Source organism: Tauraco erythrolophus, chromosome 5, assembly GCF_009769465.1.
Source record: "Tauraco erythrolophus isolate bTauEry1 chromosome 5, bTauEry1.pri, whole genome shotgun sequence".
NCBI lineage: Eukaryota > Metazoa > Chordata > Aves > Musophagiformes > Musophagidae > Tauraco > Tauraco erythrolophus.
In genome coordinates this window covers 24,663,629-24,684,641 of record NC_141469.1, presented here as the reverse complement: position 1 = coordinate 24,684,641, position 21,013 = coordinate 24,663,629, and the positions used below count along the sequence as shown (strand labels likewise).

The following is a 21,013-nucleotide window of genomic DNA, read 5'->3' as shown; positions in this document are numbered from 1 at the left end:
ATGCTACAAGTGTTATCGGAAATTGTCTTAAATTCTATATGGGCAGTTAATTTGAGATGATTTCTTTTTATTGATAAGCCTGCACATAAATCAAATACATCCAAAGTCTTTAGTCTGCCATTAAAAGAGAAAACTTGAATCATTCACATATTTCTTCTCTGGTCTCCTTCCAGTTTGTCAACATCTTTTTTTGAGAATGGGGAATTCTTCCAATAATAATCTCATTAATGCTGTTATAAGAATAATACTGCCTCACTAAATGTACTTTATACCTACCAGCTGATCCACTCAAGGATTATATTATCATTTGCTACTATGAGCTCACAATCAGTTGGATATCATAACAGATATGTTGAAGTTGCTCCTTAACAAACCATTCCACTCCCTGCTCATACTGTTTGTGACGGACATAATTTAGTTTTAATACATTTGATTCGCATTTGGGGATACTAAAAACAAAGCACTGTGACATTATAAAAATGTCCTAGACTTAGAATTATTATAGTTATATAAATTATTGTATTAACACTTACATCTGCTGCAATAATTTTGAAGTCTTTTATTGTAACCACCAGAAAAAAAATGTCAAATACTTTCAGTAAGCATAAGTTTATGATAACAATAACAACAAAAACCGTGCTTATCAGCTAAAATTAAAATCCATTACTTCTTTTGTAACAAGGCCACCGGCTATTAACTATGCAATCATCTTTTAAAACATAAGCTGATCCACCTATTCTGCTTCATTTAGCATTTTTGACATAAAAGGAAAAGATTGTAATTTGCTAATACATTTGTTGACTCTGGGAATTTTTGGAAGTGACGTGCAGCTCACAAGATATTCTGAAAAAACAAAATATATAACTGCTGTTCAAGCAAACTGAAAAGAATCAACTAAAAATGCAACCAAAGCAATTTTTCCCACAAAACCTTTAGATGTTCTCCTTCTACAGCAATGACCCCAATTAAATCAACAGGATTGTTAAGAACCTGCTGAGTTGTATTTCTGAAGATAGAAAAGGCTCAGCTCTGCTTCACTGCATCTTGCTATACATCTTCAAGGGCACAAGTAGAAGAAAGATATTACAATAATTATTCATATTAGTTTGATCTTCTTGCTTAAAGTTTGGAAATTCCAGACAAGAACACAATTATCTGAAAACTCTTCCATGAAACAGTTGCAAGAAAACTACATGCAAGAAAAGAACATGGTTAGGAAAACAGATAGAGAAGTTTCAAAACTCCAGACTGTACTATTTCAATAGAACAGACTTAGAATTAGAACAGACTTAGAATTAGAACAGAAGAGAACATTTCAGTTGGAAGGGACCTAGATGATCATGTAGTCCAACTGCCTGACCACTTCAGGGATGATCAGAAGTTAAAATATGTAATTAAAGGCATTGTTCAAATGCCTCTTAAACACTGACAGGCTCGAGGCATCGACTACCTCTCTAGGAAGCCTGTGCCAGTGTTTGACGACCCTCTCAGTAAAGAAATGCTTCCTAATGTCCAGTCTAAACCTTCCCTGGCACAGCTCTGAACCATTCCCACGTGTCCTATCACTGGATACCGGGGAGTAGTCAGGATGAAGACAGTATCCGGGACTTTCCCAGGTTTCAGCTGTGCAATTGCTTGTACTAATTCTTCCCTGGTGAATACTCTACACTTATAGAAAAGATTCACCCAACTTTCCCCACTCCAATACCTCCACTGCAATACATTCATTGTTGCAATGGAGCCACGATTGGAAATACCAGCAAAATTTCTCAATGTTTACTCTGGCTTGATATTCAGCTATTTGTCTTTTCTTGATGTTTATGTATTATATTTCTGTTTAGTCAAGACACCAGCCTCATTACGATTACAGTCTAATCAGTTATGATGGGAGAAATTTTCAGCAGTTCTTTCTTTCCTGAAGTTAAAACTCAAGTTCTTTGCAAGGACAACTAGCATCTCTGCCAAGTAAGCAATGAGGTTTGGGTCTAATATTAATGTGCACAGTCTACATAAAGCTGTGTTTCTACATGGTGTATGTCTTTTTGTCATTAGCTACATATTTATTCCATGTGTCTCTTCTCTTGGTTTGGCTTTGATGAGAAGACATGAGAAGCCTGGACCCCAAAAGAGAATCCAACTTAAAGAATACGGATGGATCTCAATTTGTGAGATCAGCTCTGTAGGTGGGAAAGAGCACCTACCTTCTGCTCATATAATAGTTCAAGGCCGTGACACAACCTACGTAACTGCACCAAATCGGATAGTTTATTTTTCACTGTATTGGCAAAGACATCTAGCAAATTCCTTCTCAGAACTTACTCATTGCACTTGGATATATTCACGTCATACCCAGCAAACACACTTCATTACGGTCAGACTATCTCTCGGACCGAAGAGTCAAAGCAGTAAATGCTTTTTTTAAGTTAAACTGTGATGAAGATGGTTTTGTGCATACCACAAACTCAAAACCACTTTCTGGTAACCCTGAACCACTAATCACGTGCTAATGATGAAGAAGATTGAAGACTTTCTGAATAAATGGGAAAACTAGCATTTAGTACAAAAAATTACACAGTAGAATAGGTTCTTTTCAGCTATTCGATTTTTCAGTCACCATTTACTGCAAATAGACAGTTTCAGAATAACTTGCATTTCCAGTAATGATACACCAATAACAAATTTTCTCACCATCTCTCCATATTGGCTGTGTGTGGTAGAAAAGAAAAAGTAGGCATGAAGTTACATTGCTTTGAGTTTAGCACCATTATCTCATAAAAACAGAACATGGGAGTAACGGATGAGATCTGAAGCCATCCAAGTCTTCATTCTCCCCCAGCAAATGCTAACCTGCATATGCATAAACTTGAAAGTATAAATACACATATAAACACCTTTAAACACAGAATAAAATCACTGGAAGGCAAACACAGACTGACAAGTCCTGATCTTAGAGGACATTACAAACTATAAATAGTCTACTGGTTTCCAGCAAGGGAGAATAAAAATAGAAAAGATACAATTTCTTGTAGAAATTGTATCAAGAAATTTCTTGTAGAAAAGATACCCCGATGTAAATATGCATCTGCTAGTTTTCGGTTCAAAAATTATTTTAAGTGATAAATAGCCTAATATTGGAAAAAGTGTTGTGGTTTAGGCTGATCCGGCAACTAAACTCCACACAGCCACTCTCTCACTCCTTCCCCAGAGAAGTGGAGAAAAAAAAAAAATAAAAGGACTGAGGGTTGAGACAAGAACAGAGGGAGCACCCATCAACCATGGTCCTGGGCAAAACAGACTCGGATTTCTTAAAGCAAAGCAGTTTATTAACAGTTACTTAAAAAGACAGAGACAAAGAAAACCAGTTACTTGAGAGGATAAAAAGAAACAAAGCCAGATCTTAAAAAAACCCCACCTCCCCACCCCCTTTCATTTTCTTCCCGGCTCTACCTCCCCCTCAGTGGTGCAGGGGGACAGGGAACGGGGGAGTGCAGGTCAGTTCATCCATGTTGTTTCTGTCGTTCCTTTTCTTAAAGGAGAAGGAGTCCTTACCCCCTTTTCCCTTGCTCCAGTGGATCCCCCATTCACGAGGAAAATCCACAAACTTCTCCAGCGTGAGTCCTACCTGCAGGATGCAATCCTTCCCCATCGGATTGCTCCAGTGCGGGCTTTACCACAGTCACAGATTCTTAGGGAGTTGCTGCCACTCGCTCTGGCGTGGGTCGTCACACGGACTCTGGATGCGTCTCTACCTTGTCGTGCATCCCATGGTTCACGACTATCCTCAGGCCCAGGCATCTCTTCTCCGACGTGGGTTTCTCCACAGGCTGCGAGCGGGTCTCTGCTCCACCGAGTCCGTCCTGGCTGCAGGGGGGCCGCCTGCCATCTCGCCACTGGCTGCAGGGGAAACTCAGCTCTGGCACACCTCGTCCCGTTTCATCTTCACTGACCCGGTGTCTGTGTGGCCGTTTCTCTCAGATCTCAGTCCTCTCTGGGTGAACTCCGCCCAGCGGGCACCCCGGGAGTGGGGCACTCCCCGAGTTCTCCCGGCAGCTCCGCCGCCGCCATCCTCAATGGGTGGCACAGGCCTGGTGCGGGCAGCCCCCAGCCAGGAGCCGGGGAGCAGGGGCAGCGACCTCCTCCCTTCTCTCCTCGCCTCCGGGCAAAGCATCTTTTCCAGTTCCTTTGTCCCAACTTAAATAGGGCAATTCGCAGAGGCGCCGATTGGCTCAACCCCCAGGGGGATGGGAGTCCAATCTGGTGGCCAGAGCTGGGTCTGACCTGGTTCCAAAACCAGGGAAGTCACAGGGAGCAAATCCCCTCTCCTGCCACCAGAACCCCTTTACATCAAACCATCACAGAAAGTAAGGTGGATTCTGTTCCTATTCAACAAAATAATTCATAAATAATGTTTAAAGTTCGGTTTTAGCTAGAAAAGAAAAATTTCAAATTCATTTTCTGATAGAATTCAGCTTTGACTCATTGACTCAAATGGCCATCCCCTAATTAGCCCACGGCAGAAACAACTGATGTGCAGTCCAACCTCCCACACTCCCAGAAATGCCACAGATCTGGGAGTGTTCTGGTAGAAACAGACACTAACTTCACAATTGGGAAAACAGTCCTGTTTAAGTAAAAAAAAAAAAAAAAAAAAAGGCAAAATAATATTGACCTCATTGTACAGCTGAATTGAGCTCAAATGATATGTCTTTATATTTCATTTTCCCTTAGGTATGTCTTGAAGACGACTTCAGCTGAATTCAGCTATCAAATGGAGAAATTGCTCAAAAATTTTGTGCAATTACTAACACAAGTATATGAGGCATACAGTGCTCCATCACCTGTTACTGGTTTTCTCAAAATTGTTTGAAACATGCAAACACATTCAGAAACCCTCCAAAAGGAAACCTGTGCACGTACGTACATAGGTGTGGTTCAGATGCAGCTCCTTGACAATAACAATCCATAGTATATTTTTCATGGAGATTAGTTAGCACACCCGATTTAATGTTTAAATGCAATAAGAACAAGGTTCACTGAATATAAATAATATCTGATTAACTGGAATGGTTGAGAATATATTTATATTTCCCATAGTAACAGAGAAACCAGTCCATTTTCCAAATATACTGCACAAGGGATTAGAATAGGCACAAGTCCTTTGAGAAGAAATCATGAAGTGTAACATCAGCCATAATTATGATGATTTTCTGAATAAATTGCTCTAATTAAAACTGCTCTTTTTATCTAATTACTTGTTTATTTTATAGATATAGGTTACTTAATTTTACTGAGTGATACCATATACAAAAATAATTTAAAATCAATTATTTTTATCTGCCTTATAACATACTATTATTTTATTGTAAGCTACTAAAACGGGCATCTTTAAATTTACTGGGAAAAAAAGCCAAAACATGCACGGCAATTCAGAATTGTCTCTTCACAGCAGAGTGAAGTGCTCTTCTTTTGTCCAGAAGGACAAAAATGTGTCATACTGAAGTAAAACATAATCAGTCATGAAAAATCTGCAACAGGAACACTCACTATTATTTGTGTTATTGTTACAATTCTGAAAAAATACATACTAGTCCAAAAATCCTAAACAGCACAAGTGCTGCATGGCTCTGGTAATAAAGGTGCACTTGTAAACCAGCCACTCTGCTATTTAAAATACCTGGGAAAAACTAACAAAAAGAACCACAGGTTGACACTAGAAAATTGAAATCTCGTCAAAAAAGCAAATCTCATCCTCAAAAATTAAAAACAATTCCTTCATCTTTTCATCCATGTGTTCACACATGAGTATTTTTGGTGTTTTCGACAAGAACAAAAAGATTGCATTGCTGTTGCTGGTTTATGGTTGCGTTTTTTTTATGTTGGATTGGGGTTTTTGGTTTTTTGTTTTTTTTTTTTTTTTTTTTTTTCTCTCCTTAACATATAGAACTTGTATTCCTGTCAGTATTTAATTATTATGCAAAACCACCAGTAACCAAAAAAATAACCCCTGAGTCCTTATGGACCCCCTCCACAAGCACTATTTTCCAGCTACACATTAAATATCAGGTAGTGGTAGTTAAGTCCTTCCTAAAAAATGTAATTGTTTTTTCTTATGAAAACCATCTACAGTCTGACAAATAAAATTGTAATTAATTTTGGTTACTACGCATGAAGGTGAGAATAAAAGGCAGTATTACTTGAGGGTATGTTGTAGTTATATATTTCCTTATAAAAATGTCATAGAATTAAAAATTATAAGATCTATACTAAAAGAGGTTAACTATTATAAACTCTCAGAAAAAAAAAAAAACTAGCAGTAAATACAATTACATTATACTGGACATTGAATCTAGAGAAAAGAAACATATTTCAATTATTAAATTCAATATTGTTGAAAAAAGAAATTCCAACAATTTTTTCAATCACACATTTCTTACAAAATCTCAATAATCATAATTTGAGAAAAGCCATGTAGTGAGGCATAACTGTTACTCTTTAAACAAGACAACAAGCACTGGGAAAATAGGTACCCCAGTAAGCTCCGATACTCTTACATCTCTGAAAGCCAGAGAAAGTTTAATTAGTTTGCTAGTTCAGGGCTTCCTAGAATAAATGTAATTCTGTCATTTCTAATGTGTTCTCGTGATCAGTTAATGGATTTTGTTTTCTGGTTTTGCCTCCAGCTCAGACAACCTTCCTGTCTTATAATTTCTTCTAAATCAATTCATAGGTTATCCATATTTTCTCATCTGGAACACTAATGAGCTTGTCTAAAATTCAGGTTTAATGCACCATTCTCCTGACTCACTAAGGTGTTTTTTAAAAATCTACATCACATTTCTCTATTACTCCCCAAAATTTCGGTAGAAATCAGTAGATATGCCACCATTTGAAAATCTGTCACTCATGTAGTGGTGAGTTGACCCTGGTGCCCACCAAAACTGCTCTGTCACTCCTCAGCTGTTCAGGGGAGAGAAAATCTAATGAAAGGCTCATGGGTCAAGATAAGGACAGGGAGAGATCACTCATCAATTACCATCATGGGCAAAACAGACTCGACTCGGGGAAATTAATTTAGTTTATTACCAATCAAGCAAGTGTAGGATAATAAGAAATAGAAACTAAATCTTGAAACATCTTACCTCATCCCTCTTTTATTCCCAGGCTTAACTTTACTCCTGTTTTCTCTGTCTCCTCCCTGCTGTGGCACAGGGAATGGGGCTTGCTCTTAGTTAATCACACGTTGTTTCTGCCACTCCTTCCTCCTCAGGGGCAGGACTCCTCACACTCTTCTCCTACTCCAGCATGGAGTCCCTCCCAGGTGATACAGTCCTCCATGAACTTCTCCAACATTGAGTCCTTCCCACGGGCTGCAGTTCTTCACCAACTTCACCCTTCCATGGGCTGCGGTCCTTAAGGAACAGACTTCTCTAGTGTAGGTCCCTCCCATGAGGTCACAAGTCCTGCCAGCAAACCTGCTCCAGCATGGGCTCCTCTCTCCAAGGGTTCACAGGGCCTGCCAGGAGCCTGGTTTGGGCACCTGATCCTGTGTGGGGTCCTCCATGGGCTGCAGGTGGATGTCTGCTGCACTGTTAACCTCCACGGGCTGCAGGGACACAGCCTGCTTCACCATGGTCTTCACCACGGGCTGCAGGGGAATCTCTGCTCTGGTGCCTGGAGCACCTCCTTCCCCTCCTTCTTCACTGACCTTGGTGTCTATGCAGTTGTTTCTCTCACATATTCTCACTGCTCTTTTCAGCTGCAATTGCTCAGGTGTTTGTTGTTTTTTTTTCCTCTTTCTTACCTATGTTATCCCAGAGGTGCTACCATCATCACTGATGGGCTCAGCCTTGGACAGCGGCAGGTCCGCCTTGGAACTGCCTGGCCCTGGCTCTATCAGACACAGGGGAAACTTCTAGCAGCTTCTCACAGAAGCCACTCCTGTAGCCCCCCTGCTACCAAAACCTTGCCCCACAAACCCACTACACATGTGCCTGTATATACACTTGAGTTCAGAGCCTAAACCACACACACACACACACTCCCCAATACAAAAGGCTTGATCAGCATTTCTGCAGCCCAAAGACTTGTGTACAACCATTTTCTGGGTTGTTTTTTTTTTTTCAAGTATTCTCCAAAATCATACACTGCTTAAAGGACAAGAAGATACTCTAAATATTCAAGTGTGAATGCCAAAATAAAACATGGATTTGTCTTGGTGGTGCTAGAAATTACAGAATCAGAAAATTTTGGCTGTACTGGACCTCAGGATCTCATCCCTTCCAAACTCTTGGTCAAAGTAAGGCTGCCTTCAAATTCAGATCAGGTTGCTCAGGAACTTGTGCTGCACAGTTCTGTTACATTTTGTGGCTGTTAAATCTCTCTCTTTTATTCAGCGACCTATTTTTAATGACTTATGGAAGAACTTCACATCTCTCTGATTTCTGTGTTAAGCAGCTCTTATCAATCTATAGTGGACTTCAGAGCTCAAACTGAACAGGGATTAAATATTTATGTATTTATTTATTTGTCAAGATAAACTTTCAAATCAGATGTTCTTTTTAGGAAGGAAAGTGCTTTGAAATACGTTAAGGCGATCCAAATCTTCGCTGGTGGAATGCGCACAGGGTATGTTGTGGAGGTTGTCACTGCATAGGCAGATTGCAATCTAAGCCCAAACAGAGGTAAACGAGATACTATTCTTGACTTGACCAGACTGTACATGCAATTTTAAGAAGAAAAAAAGAAAAGCCTTTAAACTGGGATGATCGTTAGCTTATCTGAGAAAAACAGAAAGAGCAGCTGAATAACTTAAGCTAAAAATGCAACAGATAAACACCATCTGAAGGTAGCACATTTCTCATCACTTGAAGCTTTTGTGATTATGTTTGTGTGGCTCACAAAAGCCTGCTTTAGTCAAACATACTTTAATGGATTCAAAGTAGAGAAAAATCAGTAAAACCACTTATTTCTCTAATACAAGAAATTAAACTACATGTTCAAAAAGCTTTTTTTTTATATGTCCATACTATCTTGACACCTATGAAATGAAGAAATCAGGATGGAAATATTCACAAATGTTGAAGAAAACTATAGCCCGACATTCCTCTACCCCCTCTGAACACTTTATTTTCTCTAGTCTTCTTGACATACTGCTAAAGTCAAAACACATTGTCCCTCATCAAAATATACAGGTAAGGATCTTGGGCATCTTAGTTTCCACCAATGAAGAAATCCACGTCCTACAGTCCAACTTGTAACTTCTTTATTTACATTTGTTGAGGCGTGCTATCAAACATAGAACTAGCTAAACCAAAAGTTAGCCCAAGCAACTTGAGAAACTACGAAACTACAATGGTATTTCACTTCTTGGCTGATGCATTCTCTTTTCTGTGCAAGGTGTTGGAAAATAAAGTGAAAGGAAAACAGGAAATTCACTCACAGAAGACTCAGTAACTTCTACTTTTCATAACAGATATGGTTCAAAGCAGCTTCACTTCCTATGACAACGCCAGGACCAGAATAATGCAGAGCTCATAACCTAATTTTCAGTTGGTATCGCAATGAATTCAGGATTTTAGTCCATATTCCATATCAACAACAATATTATCAAGTTTATAATGAAAGTTAATTACCATGTTATCAACAGCTATGTGAAACGAAACATACACCTCTTCACCTTTGAGTCCGTAAAGTTGTGTACATTGTTAAAGACCTTCATGTCCAGAACAATTTGTAAAAATGTAATGTATGTTTTTTCAAAAACAAAGAAAGAAGAATAAGTGTGATTTCTTTGGAAAATAATTCACTTTAAGAAGCATAGGAACCATACAGAGGCCTCATTTGGGGGAATTAAAGAAGATTTACATTTCTATCCAGCGGACCAGTCTCAAGATCCACAACATCTCCAAGAGAATTGTTAGTAACAGGTGGATGGACAGATGGAGTTAGCTGGCATTCATTTTTAATATAATCAGCATTCCTAGAAGAAAAATGACTTGTGTGTGTATTGTAAATAATGGAGCTACCCATCTTGAAGCTTACTAGGATAAAGTTATGTAATGAGCTTCCCATTATTAATGGCAACTCAGGAACAGAAAGGCACCAGGCCACGGTCTCAGCAAATTGCACTGATAGTGACAGAAGTTTGATGTCTACTGCCATATTTCTCTGGACCACACGGTTCCTGCCCCTGTCCACACACTCATAGCACACGTCGATTTGTACCGACACAGGGAACGTGATATGCATAGATATATACAGATTTTCTCTGACAAGAAAGAAACCGGTCTACCTGGTTAAAGGCTGGATACCACAAATATATATGTGTTACATCCGTTATCTAGCATCACTTTCATCTTCCTCTTTTTAGAATGTTAGACAAATATTTTAGCTGCTATTAGCAAATTTTATTCAGTTGAAACGTAAATGGTTGAGCATACGCTCCTAATCAATCACAGTGTGAAATGAAACAGGTTTTAATAGTTTCTTTATTGTGGTTGGTTGGTTTTGTTTGGTTTTGATATGAACCTGTCTTCCATGGTATAAGAACAAACTAAGAGTATGTACTCAGTCAGACCCTTGTCTTAAATTGACTGTTTCATAAATTTCTAAACTGCTTTTAAAACACAAACATAACTAAATAGTTGTTGCTACTGTATTCCCACTGATACTTTGAGACTATAAATTATTTAGAACAAGAACTTCTAAACATGTTTGAACAGAGCTTTCCACTAGAGATCACAAACAAAAACTGTTCAAGTTTCCATTATCAAAAATTATTAAATAATTATGCAAAATGAATAAATATAGCATCAGGCTAAAGGAAGAAGTAAAACAAATTGAAGATACTTGCCTGGGTAACGAGTGGCTCCAATAGCCTCTCTACTGTGAGAGTCCTGATTTCCAGACTTTTGGGGTCCCATTTCAAAATGATAGGTGACGTTGCAGAAGTCATACTCCCTAGAACAGACAAAATGAGACAAGATCCATGAATATTATTAATCTAATACCTAAATGCTGCATATAATCTATTTAGAGAATAGGATATATATGCTGTTTCCGTTCACATATAACATACTTCTCCATAATCTTGCTAGTGTTCTCCCTCTCCAAGAACTCCCACGTGCACCATTGTCACATCCACTGAGTGCCTAAACATTTATATTCCGATTTTTTTTCTCTCCCATACCCTTAAGCATAGATAACCTGTCATGCTGTGAATGCCCCATCCCTGGAAGTGTTCAAGGCCAGGTTGGATGAGGCTTTGAGCAACGTGGTGTAGCGGAGGGTGTCCCTGCCCATGGCAGGAGGGCTGGAACTAGATAATCTTGAAGGTCCCTTCCAACCCAAACCGTTCTATGATTCTATGCTGCATACATGTTGTATTGGGTGTACATAGCAAGGTTTTGGTAGTGAGGGAGCTGCAAGGTGGGCTCTGTGGGGAGAGGCCAGGGGCTGTCACGTGTTGGACACAGCACGGACCCACCACTCAGATGAGCCGATCAGCGATGCTGGTGGCACTGCTGGGAAAACACATTTAAGAAAGGACAAAACACTGTTTGGCAGTGTGAGGAGTGAGGTAAAGAAAGCGTGAGAAACTGTTCTGCAAACCCCAAGGTCAGCGAAGGAGAAGCAGGAGGAGGTGATCCAGTTGCCAGAGCAGATATTACCCTGCAGCCCCTGAAGAAGACTATGGTATTTCCCTGCAGTCCATAGAGGACCACATAGGATCAGATACTACTGCAGGCCATGGAGGACCTAACACCGCAGCAGATGGATATATCCTGAAGGAACCGCATCCCATGGAAAGCACAGGCAGGAGCACGTTTAACCTGATGGACCACAGCCCACGGCGAAGATTCACACTGGAGCAGGGCAAAAGCACGAGGAAGGAGCAGCAGAGATGAAGCATTACGAACTGACTGCAAGCCCTGTTACCCATCCCCTGTCCTCCCTGTGCCGCTCAGGGTGGGAGAAGCAAGGAAGTACGAGAGTCAGGAGTGAAGGAGTGAAGTTGAGACTGGCAAAAAAGTGAGGATGGGGGAAGGTGTTTTAGACTTTTTTTTCCTCATGATTCAACTCTAATTAGCAATAAATTAAATTCAGTTTCCCCAAGTCAAGTCTGTTTTGCTTGTGATGGTAATTGCTAAGTGATGGCCCTGTTTTTATCTCCACCTATGAGGTTTTCTTTCTATTTTCTCCACCTGTCTTGTTGGGGATGAGGAGTGAGAGTGCAGCTTGATTGGCACTTGGCAGCCAGGCAAGGTCACCAGCACATGGAATACAACAAATTCAACAAGCCTGTTCAGTTTTTTGAGTAAAAGTTCCCCACAATATTTAGGATTTCTTAATTTTGTACCAAAAAATTTGAAAACAAAAAGGGTTGTCCAGACCATCTTAGGCTTCAAAGCTTAAACAAGGCCTAAAACAAAGGCGACAGCAAGTTGCTGTTGTTTTATTTGCCATTTCAGGTTTTCATGAAATTTTCAAGACAGTTGATTTCATTTTTGAAATTCCAAATACGGAAAAATCCAGCTGTCAGTTTGTAAGAGACATACAATGGACCTCATAGAGCTGGAAAGTGATATAAGTGTTTGGTGACAAGCAATGCCACATGTAAACTAACTTGTCCATAAAAAAAAAAAAAAAAAGAAAAAGACACACAGAAAAAATTGATGAAAATAATGTTCATGTTAAATAATTTTTGTTTAAATATTTCCCTTTATTTTAAAATGAAAATAAAAAAATTGAAGTCCTATATAGATAGAGCACCATGGGAACTCTAGCAGGGATTGTACATTGTGTGAGACTCAAATCAAGCCCCCTGTCTATAATACCCCAAACATTTAAAATTGGAGGGGTTTTATTATTGAAATTAGTTTGTAGGTTAAGCATAGTTTCCTGGAGAAAACAAACAGCAAAACAATTCTGTGAACAAAATCAAAAGTTGTTCAGCTATTGCTCCTTGAATATCAATCCACTTCATAAAGCCTAATTCAATAAGATATGTATTCAGTACACAGCAACATTATCTAGTATAAACAAAATAAGTTCTACTGCTTTATTCAGGAGAATGTCTTGACTAATTACTATCACTCAAAATTAACAGACTTCTAAGTCTATGCAAAATTCATTCACAGTCTGCATAATATTTTCACTGCATTACTAGCAGACAACTTAAAATACTTGTTCAAAAAGAGACGCGTATCAGAACTCCCTAATTTATGTATTTATAAATCATATATAAAACCAGCCCTCAGTCTCCTCTCATTTGCAAACATTCGGTAGCAGAAATACCTGATAAAATAGAGCGTGTGCTGAAATTGCTATTATTCAGTTTCTATTCTTCCGAAAAAAATCATTAGGCTCCATGTTTTTTTACAATGCTGAAAACACCCATACATGTGATTAAAGAAAACTACGAGACAGTCTCTAGTTGCTGTAAATATGGTTAATGTGGGAGCTATTCTCATTTTTCCAACGGACCATGTTCATATCCTTCAGAGCCTCTTTCTTTTTTAATATAAGGATGGTTGCTACTCCAGTTGGCCTCTGTATTCAAAAAACAAGTTTTAAGTAGACAATTATTCTACTCAATAATCTATCAGCCCTGATACTTTTAAATTTGTCAAATACAGTTTCTTCCTTTTTAATAAGCGGTACTTTTCCTCACTATTAACATGGGTACTCAAACATACATCTCTCATTATACAAAAACAAATTCAAAACTGTAATATAGTCCAAAGCCTACAAATGCAAATTAATGTCAGTGGATGGTAATCATACAGGTGGCACAAAAGATAACCTGGATGATCAGTTGTTTCAATCAGAATACTGCCTTGGCTTCAACTTGCACTAAGAAAGAAAAAATCTCCTTCTAAATTCGATATGAAAGGGTGAGCAATACTTTCAACTATAAAAAGGATACATATAAGAAAAAGCCTCATTAAAAACCTAAAAGAAAGTTTTTCATTTGTGGTAAAATCTACCCCATGAAGGCAAATAAGTAAAATTAAAAAGTCCCATTAGTACATTTTCCTCAACATTTCTCCAGCTGCTGTCACATTAGCAATTTTAAATTACAAAAGCCTTAAAAGACACTATCTGCTCGAGTGTATGTATACAAAAAGATGGAATATTTCTTCCTTGTCATTTCTACAACAATTTTCTTAGACTGGACAGTTGAGCAGGGACTGCTTGGGTGATAAAGGAAAGGATGCAAACTATATCTTACCACTATCTGACCAAACATTCCCCAGACTTTTAGTTTTAAGTACTTTACTGAAAACATAAACTGCTTCATAGCTTACACCTGGCTTGAAGTTGTGCAGAACCTGTGAGGAAGATAACCTGTGTGAGCAGAGGATAGTGGCATCCCATAACGTTTTTCATATAAAGATAAAAGTGTATTATGATAGAAGAAAACAGTAGTAGCCACAAGTAAAAGAGATCCTATTACTTATTCCCCATTAACTTCCAGACTTCACTGATATCCACTGGTTTTAACTAGCTTAATTTTTTCATTTTTACATGGAGTGTCCAAATTAATTGTCATTTTTTAAATATTCAGCAACATACTTGGACAACAATCCATTCCTTCTTCAAAATCGTGAAATTAGGATTCTCATCTGAATTCCAACCTCTGTAATTTAGAAACATGTATTAATTGTTCTTTGGGGTAAATCTCACTGAATTAAAATTCACAAAGCATTTTTATGATTGCAGGGTTAAGAAAACATTTTTAGCAGAAAGTTTCAGTGAAACTTATTCTGTGCTGTTCACATATAGTATCAACTGGCAACACATGATTATTAAGTTTGAATCGGAAATTTGATTATTATCAAATAAGGAAAATAAGTTAATAGCACTGTTGATAATACTTCTAAACAAGTAGCAGGTGATTGCCGTCCTAATCCTGGAACTCGCTCCACATTTTTTTCATGAGTATATTTAACAAATTCCATTGCCTAACTGTACTTTTTCACCCTAGAACATGTGCCAAAATAGGTCCATCTCTGGTTTTAACTTTTAGCTTTTCCTAAATACAGCACAACAGAAATGTCTCTATCCAGTCTGGTAACTATTGTTCAATGTAAACATTTGGTTAGGCAGTCTGTCTTCAAAGCCTATCTATAAAGAAAATAAATATTTCCAATTCAACAACTCATTAAAGTGGATTGTTATTTTATAGCTAAAACCTAACTACATCATAGGAATTCTTCATTAACATAACAGTCACCAAAAGTCTAACCCTCAACCGCCCTTATCACCAACCTTTTCAAACAGCAGAATTTTACTGTTTGGAACCTTCTAGAAAACCAAAATATTCTGCACTTGAAATTACTTGTTTGCCTATCACTCCATAACATACTTTTTCTCCACAATAGTCCCACTTTCCATGCAACTTACACAAATGTACATTCTGATGGTCACAAACTGCTCACAAGTGACAGTGCATCTCATTTCTGTGCTGCAACTTCAATGTAACAGTAAAAATGTTTTAACCCTACACGAGCAAAAGCAACAGTTCACATCTGCAATGAAGAAACAGCTGCCAAACATTTCATACTGAATAAAGAAAAGAAAACCTCTACCTGATGCATGGCAAATCTGTAGGATTAATTTGGTGGCAACACTAGATTGGCAATACCAGCAGTACAGTCTGTACAGACAGTATATTTGCTACTAGAAGGCAAAAAATTATCTTCATTGGTAAGAAAGAAAGATGTCCATCAAGGTAGAAAGTCAGTAAGTTGAGAGAAGGCAAAACAAAAAATAATAATAATTTAGCTCTCATTTTCAAATATGAAATTTATAATAGCTCTAATACTTCACGAGATTTATATGGACTATATACATTAAAAAAAAAGTATGCTTTACAATAGGTTTTCCTACATCAATTACCAGCTTGGCTTTCCGTCCAGACGTCCAGACTAATGGGGCACTTCCAGATATGCTTTAACCTGACCTACTCTTGCACAAATGTGAGGCCAGTTCAGCTCTTTCTGCATGTTTCTATCCTTTGCACTTGGTAACAGTGCTATAAATTCCATCAAGAACATAACCTGGTTTAAGGTGATCAGAAACTGAACAAAAGACTGTCTGTGCTTTCTTGGTTTGCTTCCTTAGATTAAGAATGATGTCAAAACAAACACCTCTCTCCACAGAGCCAGGTTTGCGTGAAGAATATGGAATTCCATACAGCAGGATACACAATCTCTTGAGACAGATACAGAAAAATTCTGACTGATTGCCCAGATGCATTTATGTGCTTCACTGAGAGCTAGAAACCTAAACACTTGAATGGTTCCATCCTTGAGGATGCTTACAGAGTATAACAGGGTGACATTAGAGATGCACAAGCTGGCTCTGAATTACCTAGTACGGGTACGGGGTAGGCTGGAGCACAGGACAAGCTAGCTTAGACGTGTAGTGATACGACAAGGGGCAAGGATTTAAGCTGAAAGAGGGGAGATTTAGATTAGATCTAAGGAAGACATTTTTCACTCAGAGGGCGGTGAGGCACTGGAACAGGTTGCCCACAGAAGTTGTAGATGCCCCATCCCTGTAAGTGTTCAAGGCCAGGTTGGATGAGGCTTTGGGCAACCTGGTGTAGTGGAGGGTGTCCCTGCCCGTGGCAGGGGGGTTGGAACTAGATGATCTTTGTGGTCCCTTCCAAGTCAAACCATTCTATGATTCTATGATTAGAAATACTAGCAAAGCACACAGTCCTAGAAACCCCACCTCTTGACTGATCTGGCTGGCAGAGGACCGCAGTGATTGCTGGTGATGTACGTAGCTGAGGTGCTGCTGTTACCTTACATTTACCTGCAGTATTGAGCAATGCAGATGTACGTTGCGATCCAACCTGAGCAGCGTAAAGTGCCATTGCAAGAGCTCTGATACTCAGGAGAGCCTGGTTTCCAGCACTGTTCTCAACCCATTTGCCTATTCTCTGTCTCTACTCATACAATAAAAAACGTAGAGACAGAAGGACGGAGAGAAGAATGAGTGCATAACAATTGCAAAGAAGAGAAATAAAGGGAAAATGTTAAGAGGACAGAGACTAACAATGAGGAGTAAAAGAATAATGGAAAAGTGAGTAGAGAACATTCCTTCCTACAGATAAAAGCACCTCTCATTAGTCAATGACAGGCCAGTAGAGCCTTAAGCAGATCTGACTGAAATGTTCAGAGTTGACATGGGCTGTTCCCATCACCTTGCTTTAAAAAAAAAAAAAAAAAAATGAGAAAGAAGAGAGAAAAGGGAAGAAAAAAAAATAATGGAGCAGGATGGCTTGGAGAAATATCTGTCTCTGCATGTTTGGACAACAAGTTTTTGAGATACTCGTTTATTTTCTTTCATAAATGTGACTCTCTTCCCTACTTTCCTAAAACTTGGGCAGGAAAACACAAGTCAAAATAAACCTTTATGCCCCATTCCCAAGTTTAACCACACAGAGAATTTTTAATTTGGGTTTTTCTAAGCTCTCAATTTCCTTTTGGATTCACAGCTCTCTCCCCCTTTTGCTAACCCTCCACCTCCACGTTGGATTGAGATTCTGGTCTGGCGTCAACAAAACACAGTTCATAAATGGAAGCAGGCCGTTATGCAAACCCAGATTTCTAGCCAATAAACCATCAAGGAAAAAGGCCTTGACAAGGGGAGGATTACCTTGGTAACAAAGCCAGTGGGACGGTGACCATGGAGCGCCCTGACACAGAAACAGGAAATCTATAAAAAGGCAATGCCTGAGTCATTCACACTTTTCACTCACATTATCCAGCTCAGTCTTGGAGGCAACTGCCTACACCAAGACCTGACAGAGCCAGGAGGGCAAATTTCCTTCAGAAATGAAAGCGGCCACGAAGAACTCACAGGGAAAGTGCAAACTGCATTGTAAGGGTCAGTGTAACAGAAAGGTTCCACCTACACCTACACACAGGACCTGCTGCTTCTTCTGCTCTAACTAAAAGCAGTGATAATATGTTTCAAAACTGCATGCGAAGCCTAGTTGTATGCAATGTCCAAACTGTTTTTATCTACTCTATGGTTTAGAAACATAATTCTAGTTTAAAGACTTACACATCTACAGCTATGGATTGACTATCTGTTTGGGCTCTCACATCTGCATTGCCTGAGATGGCCCTGAGGAACGGGGTACCATGATGTGGCAGTGGTCGTACCAACCTACATCCCCTTTGGTCTAGTACACCTCTGAGCTGCATCCAGCCCCTAACAGGTCCATTTCAGAAAGTGGTTTAGACAAACCATAATATGAAACTGAGGACAATCTGTGAACACTGGGACAAGAATCTGGACTATGAGTTCAACTGTCAGGTGAAGTTTACTGCACAGAAGATCCTCATTCTAGGGGGATGTTAGATAGGATACTCAATGAATAACTCTTGGTGCACCTAAAAATCTAATGGTTGGTACTCCATGAGTAACCTGGTGATTTGGGGAGGGCTTATACCTAGGAAGGATGAAAAATAGGGAGATTCACATTTGTTTGCTCTAATAAATACTAGGAGTAGAATTGTTTGGTGTGAAAAGTAATTTACTCCAAGATCAATAAGCAATGAAATCGCTTGAAAGCTGTTTTAAACAGCCACACATAAAACTGCTATATTCGAATAATTTATCTTGCATTATTCATAAGAACATGCTTTTTTCCACTAAATAACTTTCAGTGTCAAGGTAGGGGAGTTACCTAAAATGCTCAGTGAAACAGAAGATTTTAAGGAGCCTATACCAAAAGGGAGCCCAAGCCCCAGCAAAAGATTGCCAAGTCACTTCTGTACAACTGAAGATTTTTCCACAAATCGCTCTGTATTCCCACAGCTCTTCAGTGCCTCCTGATAAAAGTCTCCTCACAGAGTTCTGGACGTGATCAAAGCTCTGAGCTCACTGCTACTGGGATGCTGGTTCATGTACGGTCATATTGCAAGCCCAGGAAAACCAAATGGTTTTAAATCAGGTCTTTGGTGCGGATGCTATGCTCTGCATTCTATCTCCATCATATTTCCCCAAAAATGACTACAAATTTCTCGGTATAGCAAAGTAATACCTTTATAAGATATTCAGATTACCGTAGATATGAGCAATTTACATAAATTGACCTCCTCTTTTGTAATAAAGCTGTAACTTTTCAAAACTGTTTTCAAAGTTCTGCTCCTTCTTCAGACAAACATTAATCTCGTGTCTTGCAAAAAATAAAAATAAAAAGCCACCTACACTTTTATTCACTAAATTTATTGTTATTTTTATTCATTGTATTAAACAGGTATTAGTAATACGAGTTTACATTTTACAAAAGCAGAGAATTATTAAGCATCTTTGGTTTAAAACAAATGCACATTTGCTGCCATGCAACACAGAATTTATATCTCACGTTCCAACAGTTCTTCAAAAATGTTCTTAAATTTGGCTCTAACCATGACTTCGCAAGCTGCTTCTTGTGCATGTAGGGGTCATCCTTTCTCTGAAAGGATCTTATTTACAACTCCTCATACATGGAAACTACAATTAACCTTACCTCTGTATTCCCCTGCAGCTTTTCTTCATTTCTCTGAAAGAGAACTCTCTGTGCCACAAGATCAACCGTTGCTACCTTCAAATGCAACAATTTACCTTTTCTCCTATGGAGAGTCAAAGCTTTAGGGCTTTTTGTGCTTTTTTCAGTTTGGTTGGCTTTTTAAGAAGACTATTTCCCTGCTAGTTTCAGTACAGTAGCAATACTGCTAGTATTTCTCTTTCTCCTTCATTAAGCTTTAAATTATCTATTAATTATTTTAATTAAGAGGTTTTTGCTCTTGTTCCTATAGATGCAACACTATTTTCCTGCACTGAACAAAATATTTTAGTTATCTGAACTACAGATACAGCCAGCCCAAAGCTTGCACAATTTCCCTCTGACACGCTGAATGACAACAGTCTCCCCTTGCCCTTGTAAAGTCTGCAAGCTTCCACATTATGGAGAAGGAGCTGTTCCATTTTCCAACTCCATAATTAATGCATTAAACAGGATTGTTTTGAAACAAAGCCCTGTGGGAGCACAGTTGACATCTTCCTCAGCAATTAATATTAAGAGCCGTTAATAACCTTTCTGAACATTCCCATCAAGTTCTAGATGTGCAGATTATCTTGTTGCTGGTACCTGCATTTGTCAAACTGTTCATTAACTGCCTCTGAGAAATTCCTAAAAATCTTAGAGAAATTTATCATCTAACTTTGTGTTCATTACATCTGCACTTTCTTTAAACATGTTAAAGAAAGATACTCTGTCCCTAGTAAACCCATTCAGAATAGGCCTCATATTCTGATAGAAGCCACATGTTCCATTCCATAATTATTTACCACACTTCCACTAATCCAAAAAAAGGACAAAGTAAAAATCTGTAGTGATGGAAGTAAGTTTGAAGAATAAGAACTAAATTACTGAATTCTGCTTGATCTCTTATAATTGAAACTTTTCTTGATGTTATCCTTATGCCGATGGATGTTTTAAATAAAGCACAATGCACAGACAGTCATCCATAATGATATCCAAAAAACTTTCCAAAAACATAGTCCCCAGCTGTTCTTTCGCTGGATTTGCTGTAGCTTTGTTAGTCCAGCAATACTGAAATACAATGTGGTATAAGAATCACATCACCATTATATTCTCAAACGAATTAATTTAGTTAAAGATAATAAAGATCTGTCTTTCCTATTCAGAACAGTCCTTTATTCAAAAGGAAATAAGTAATGTAGAGAACACACACGATTCTTATTAAAAGATGGCATCCAAAGCCATAACAGTGCAGATGACACAATTAATGAAAATAACTTTTTATAAAAGTAGCTGTTTCTCTCTAAACCTACACAAAATTCCAGAAAAATCTTATGTAAAGAGCGAGTCCAGAGCTCCTAACATCTGTCCTCTCTCTTTAAGCTATTATACAGTTGGCCTAATTTTGATTTTTCCTTAATTTTCCTTAAAATGTGGACTACTGAAGACATTCCAGAAGAG

At 38.5% G+C, this 21,013-nt stretch overlaps 1 protein-coding gene across 5 annotated transcripts in view; it reads right to left on the bottom strand.

Annotated features, from left to right (window-relative positions):
- Positions 1-10,954, bottom strand: part of CTNNA2 (catenin alpha 2) — a 492,413-nt gene extending 481,459 nt beyond the window's left edge. For all 5 annotated transcript variants that reach the window (XM_086612567.1, XM_086612566.1, XM_086612568.1 and 2 more), the window contains exon 1: positions 10,853-10,954. In XM_086612567.1, coding sequence (XP_086468693.1) covers positions 10,853-10,954 — 102 coding nt within the window. The remainder of the gene's footprint in view (positions 1-10,852) is intronic.
- Positions 10,955-21,013: the final 10,059 nt, after the last annotated feature.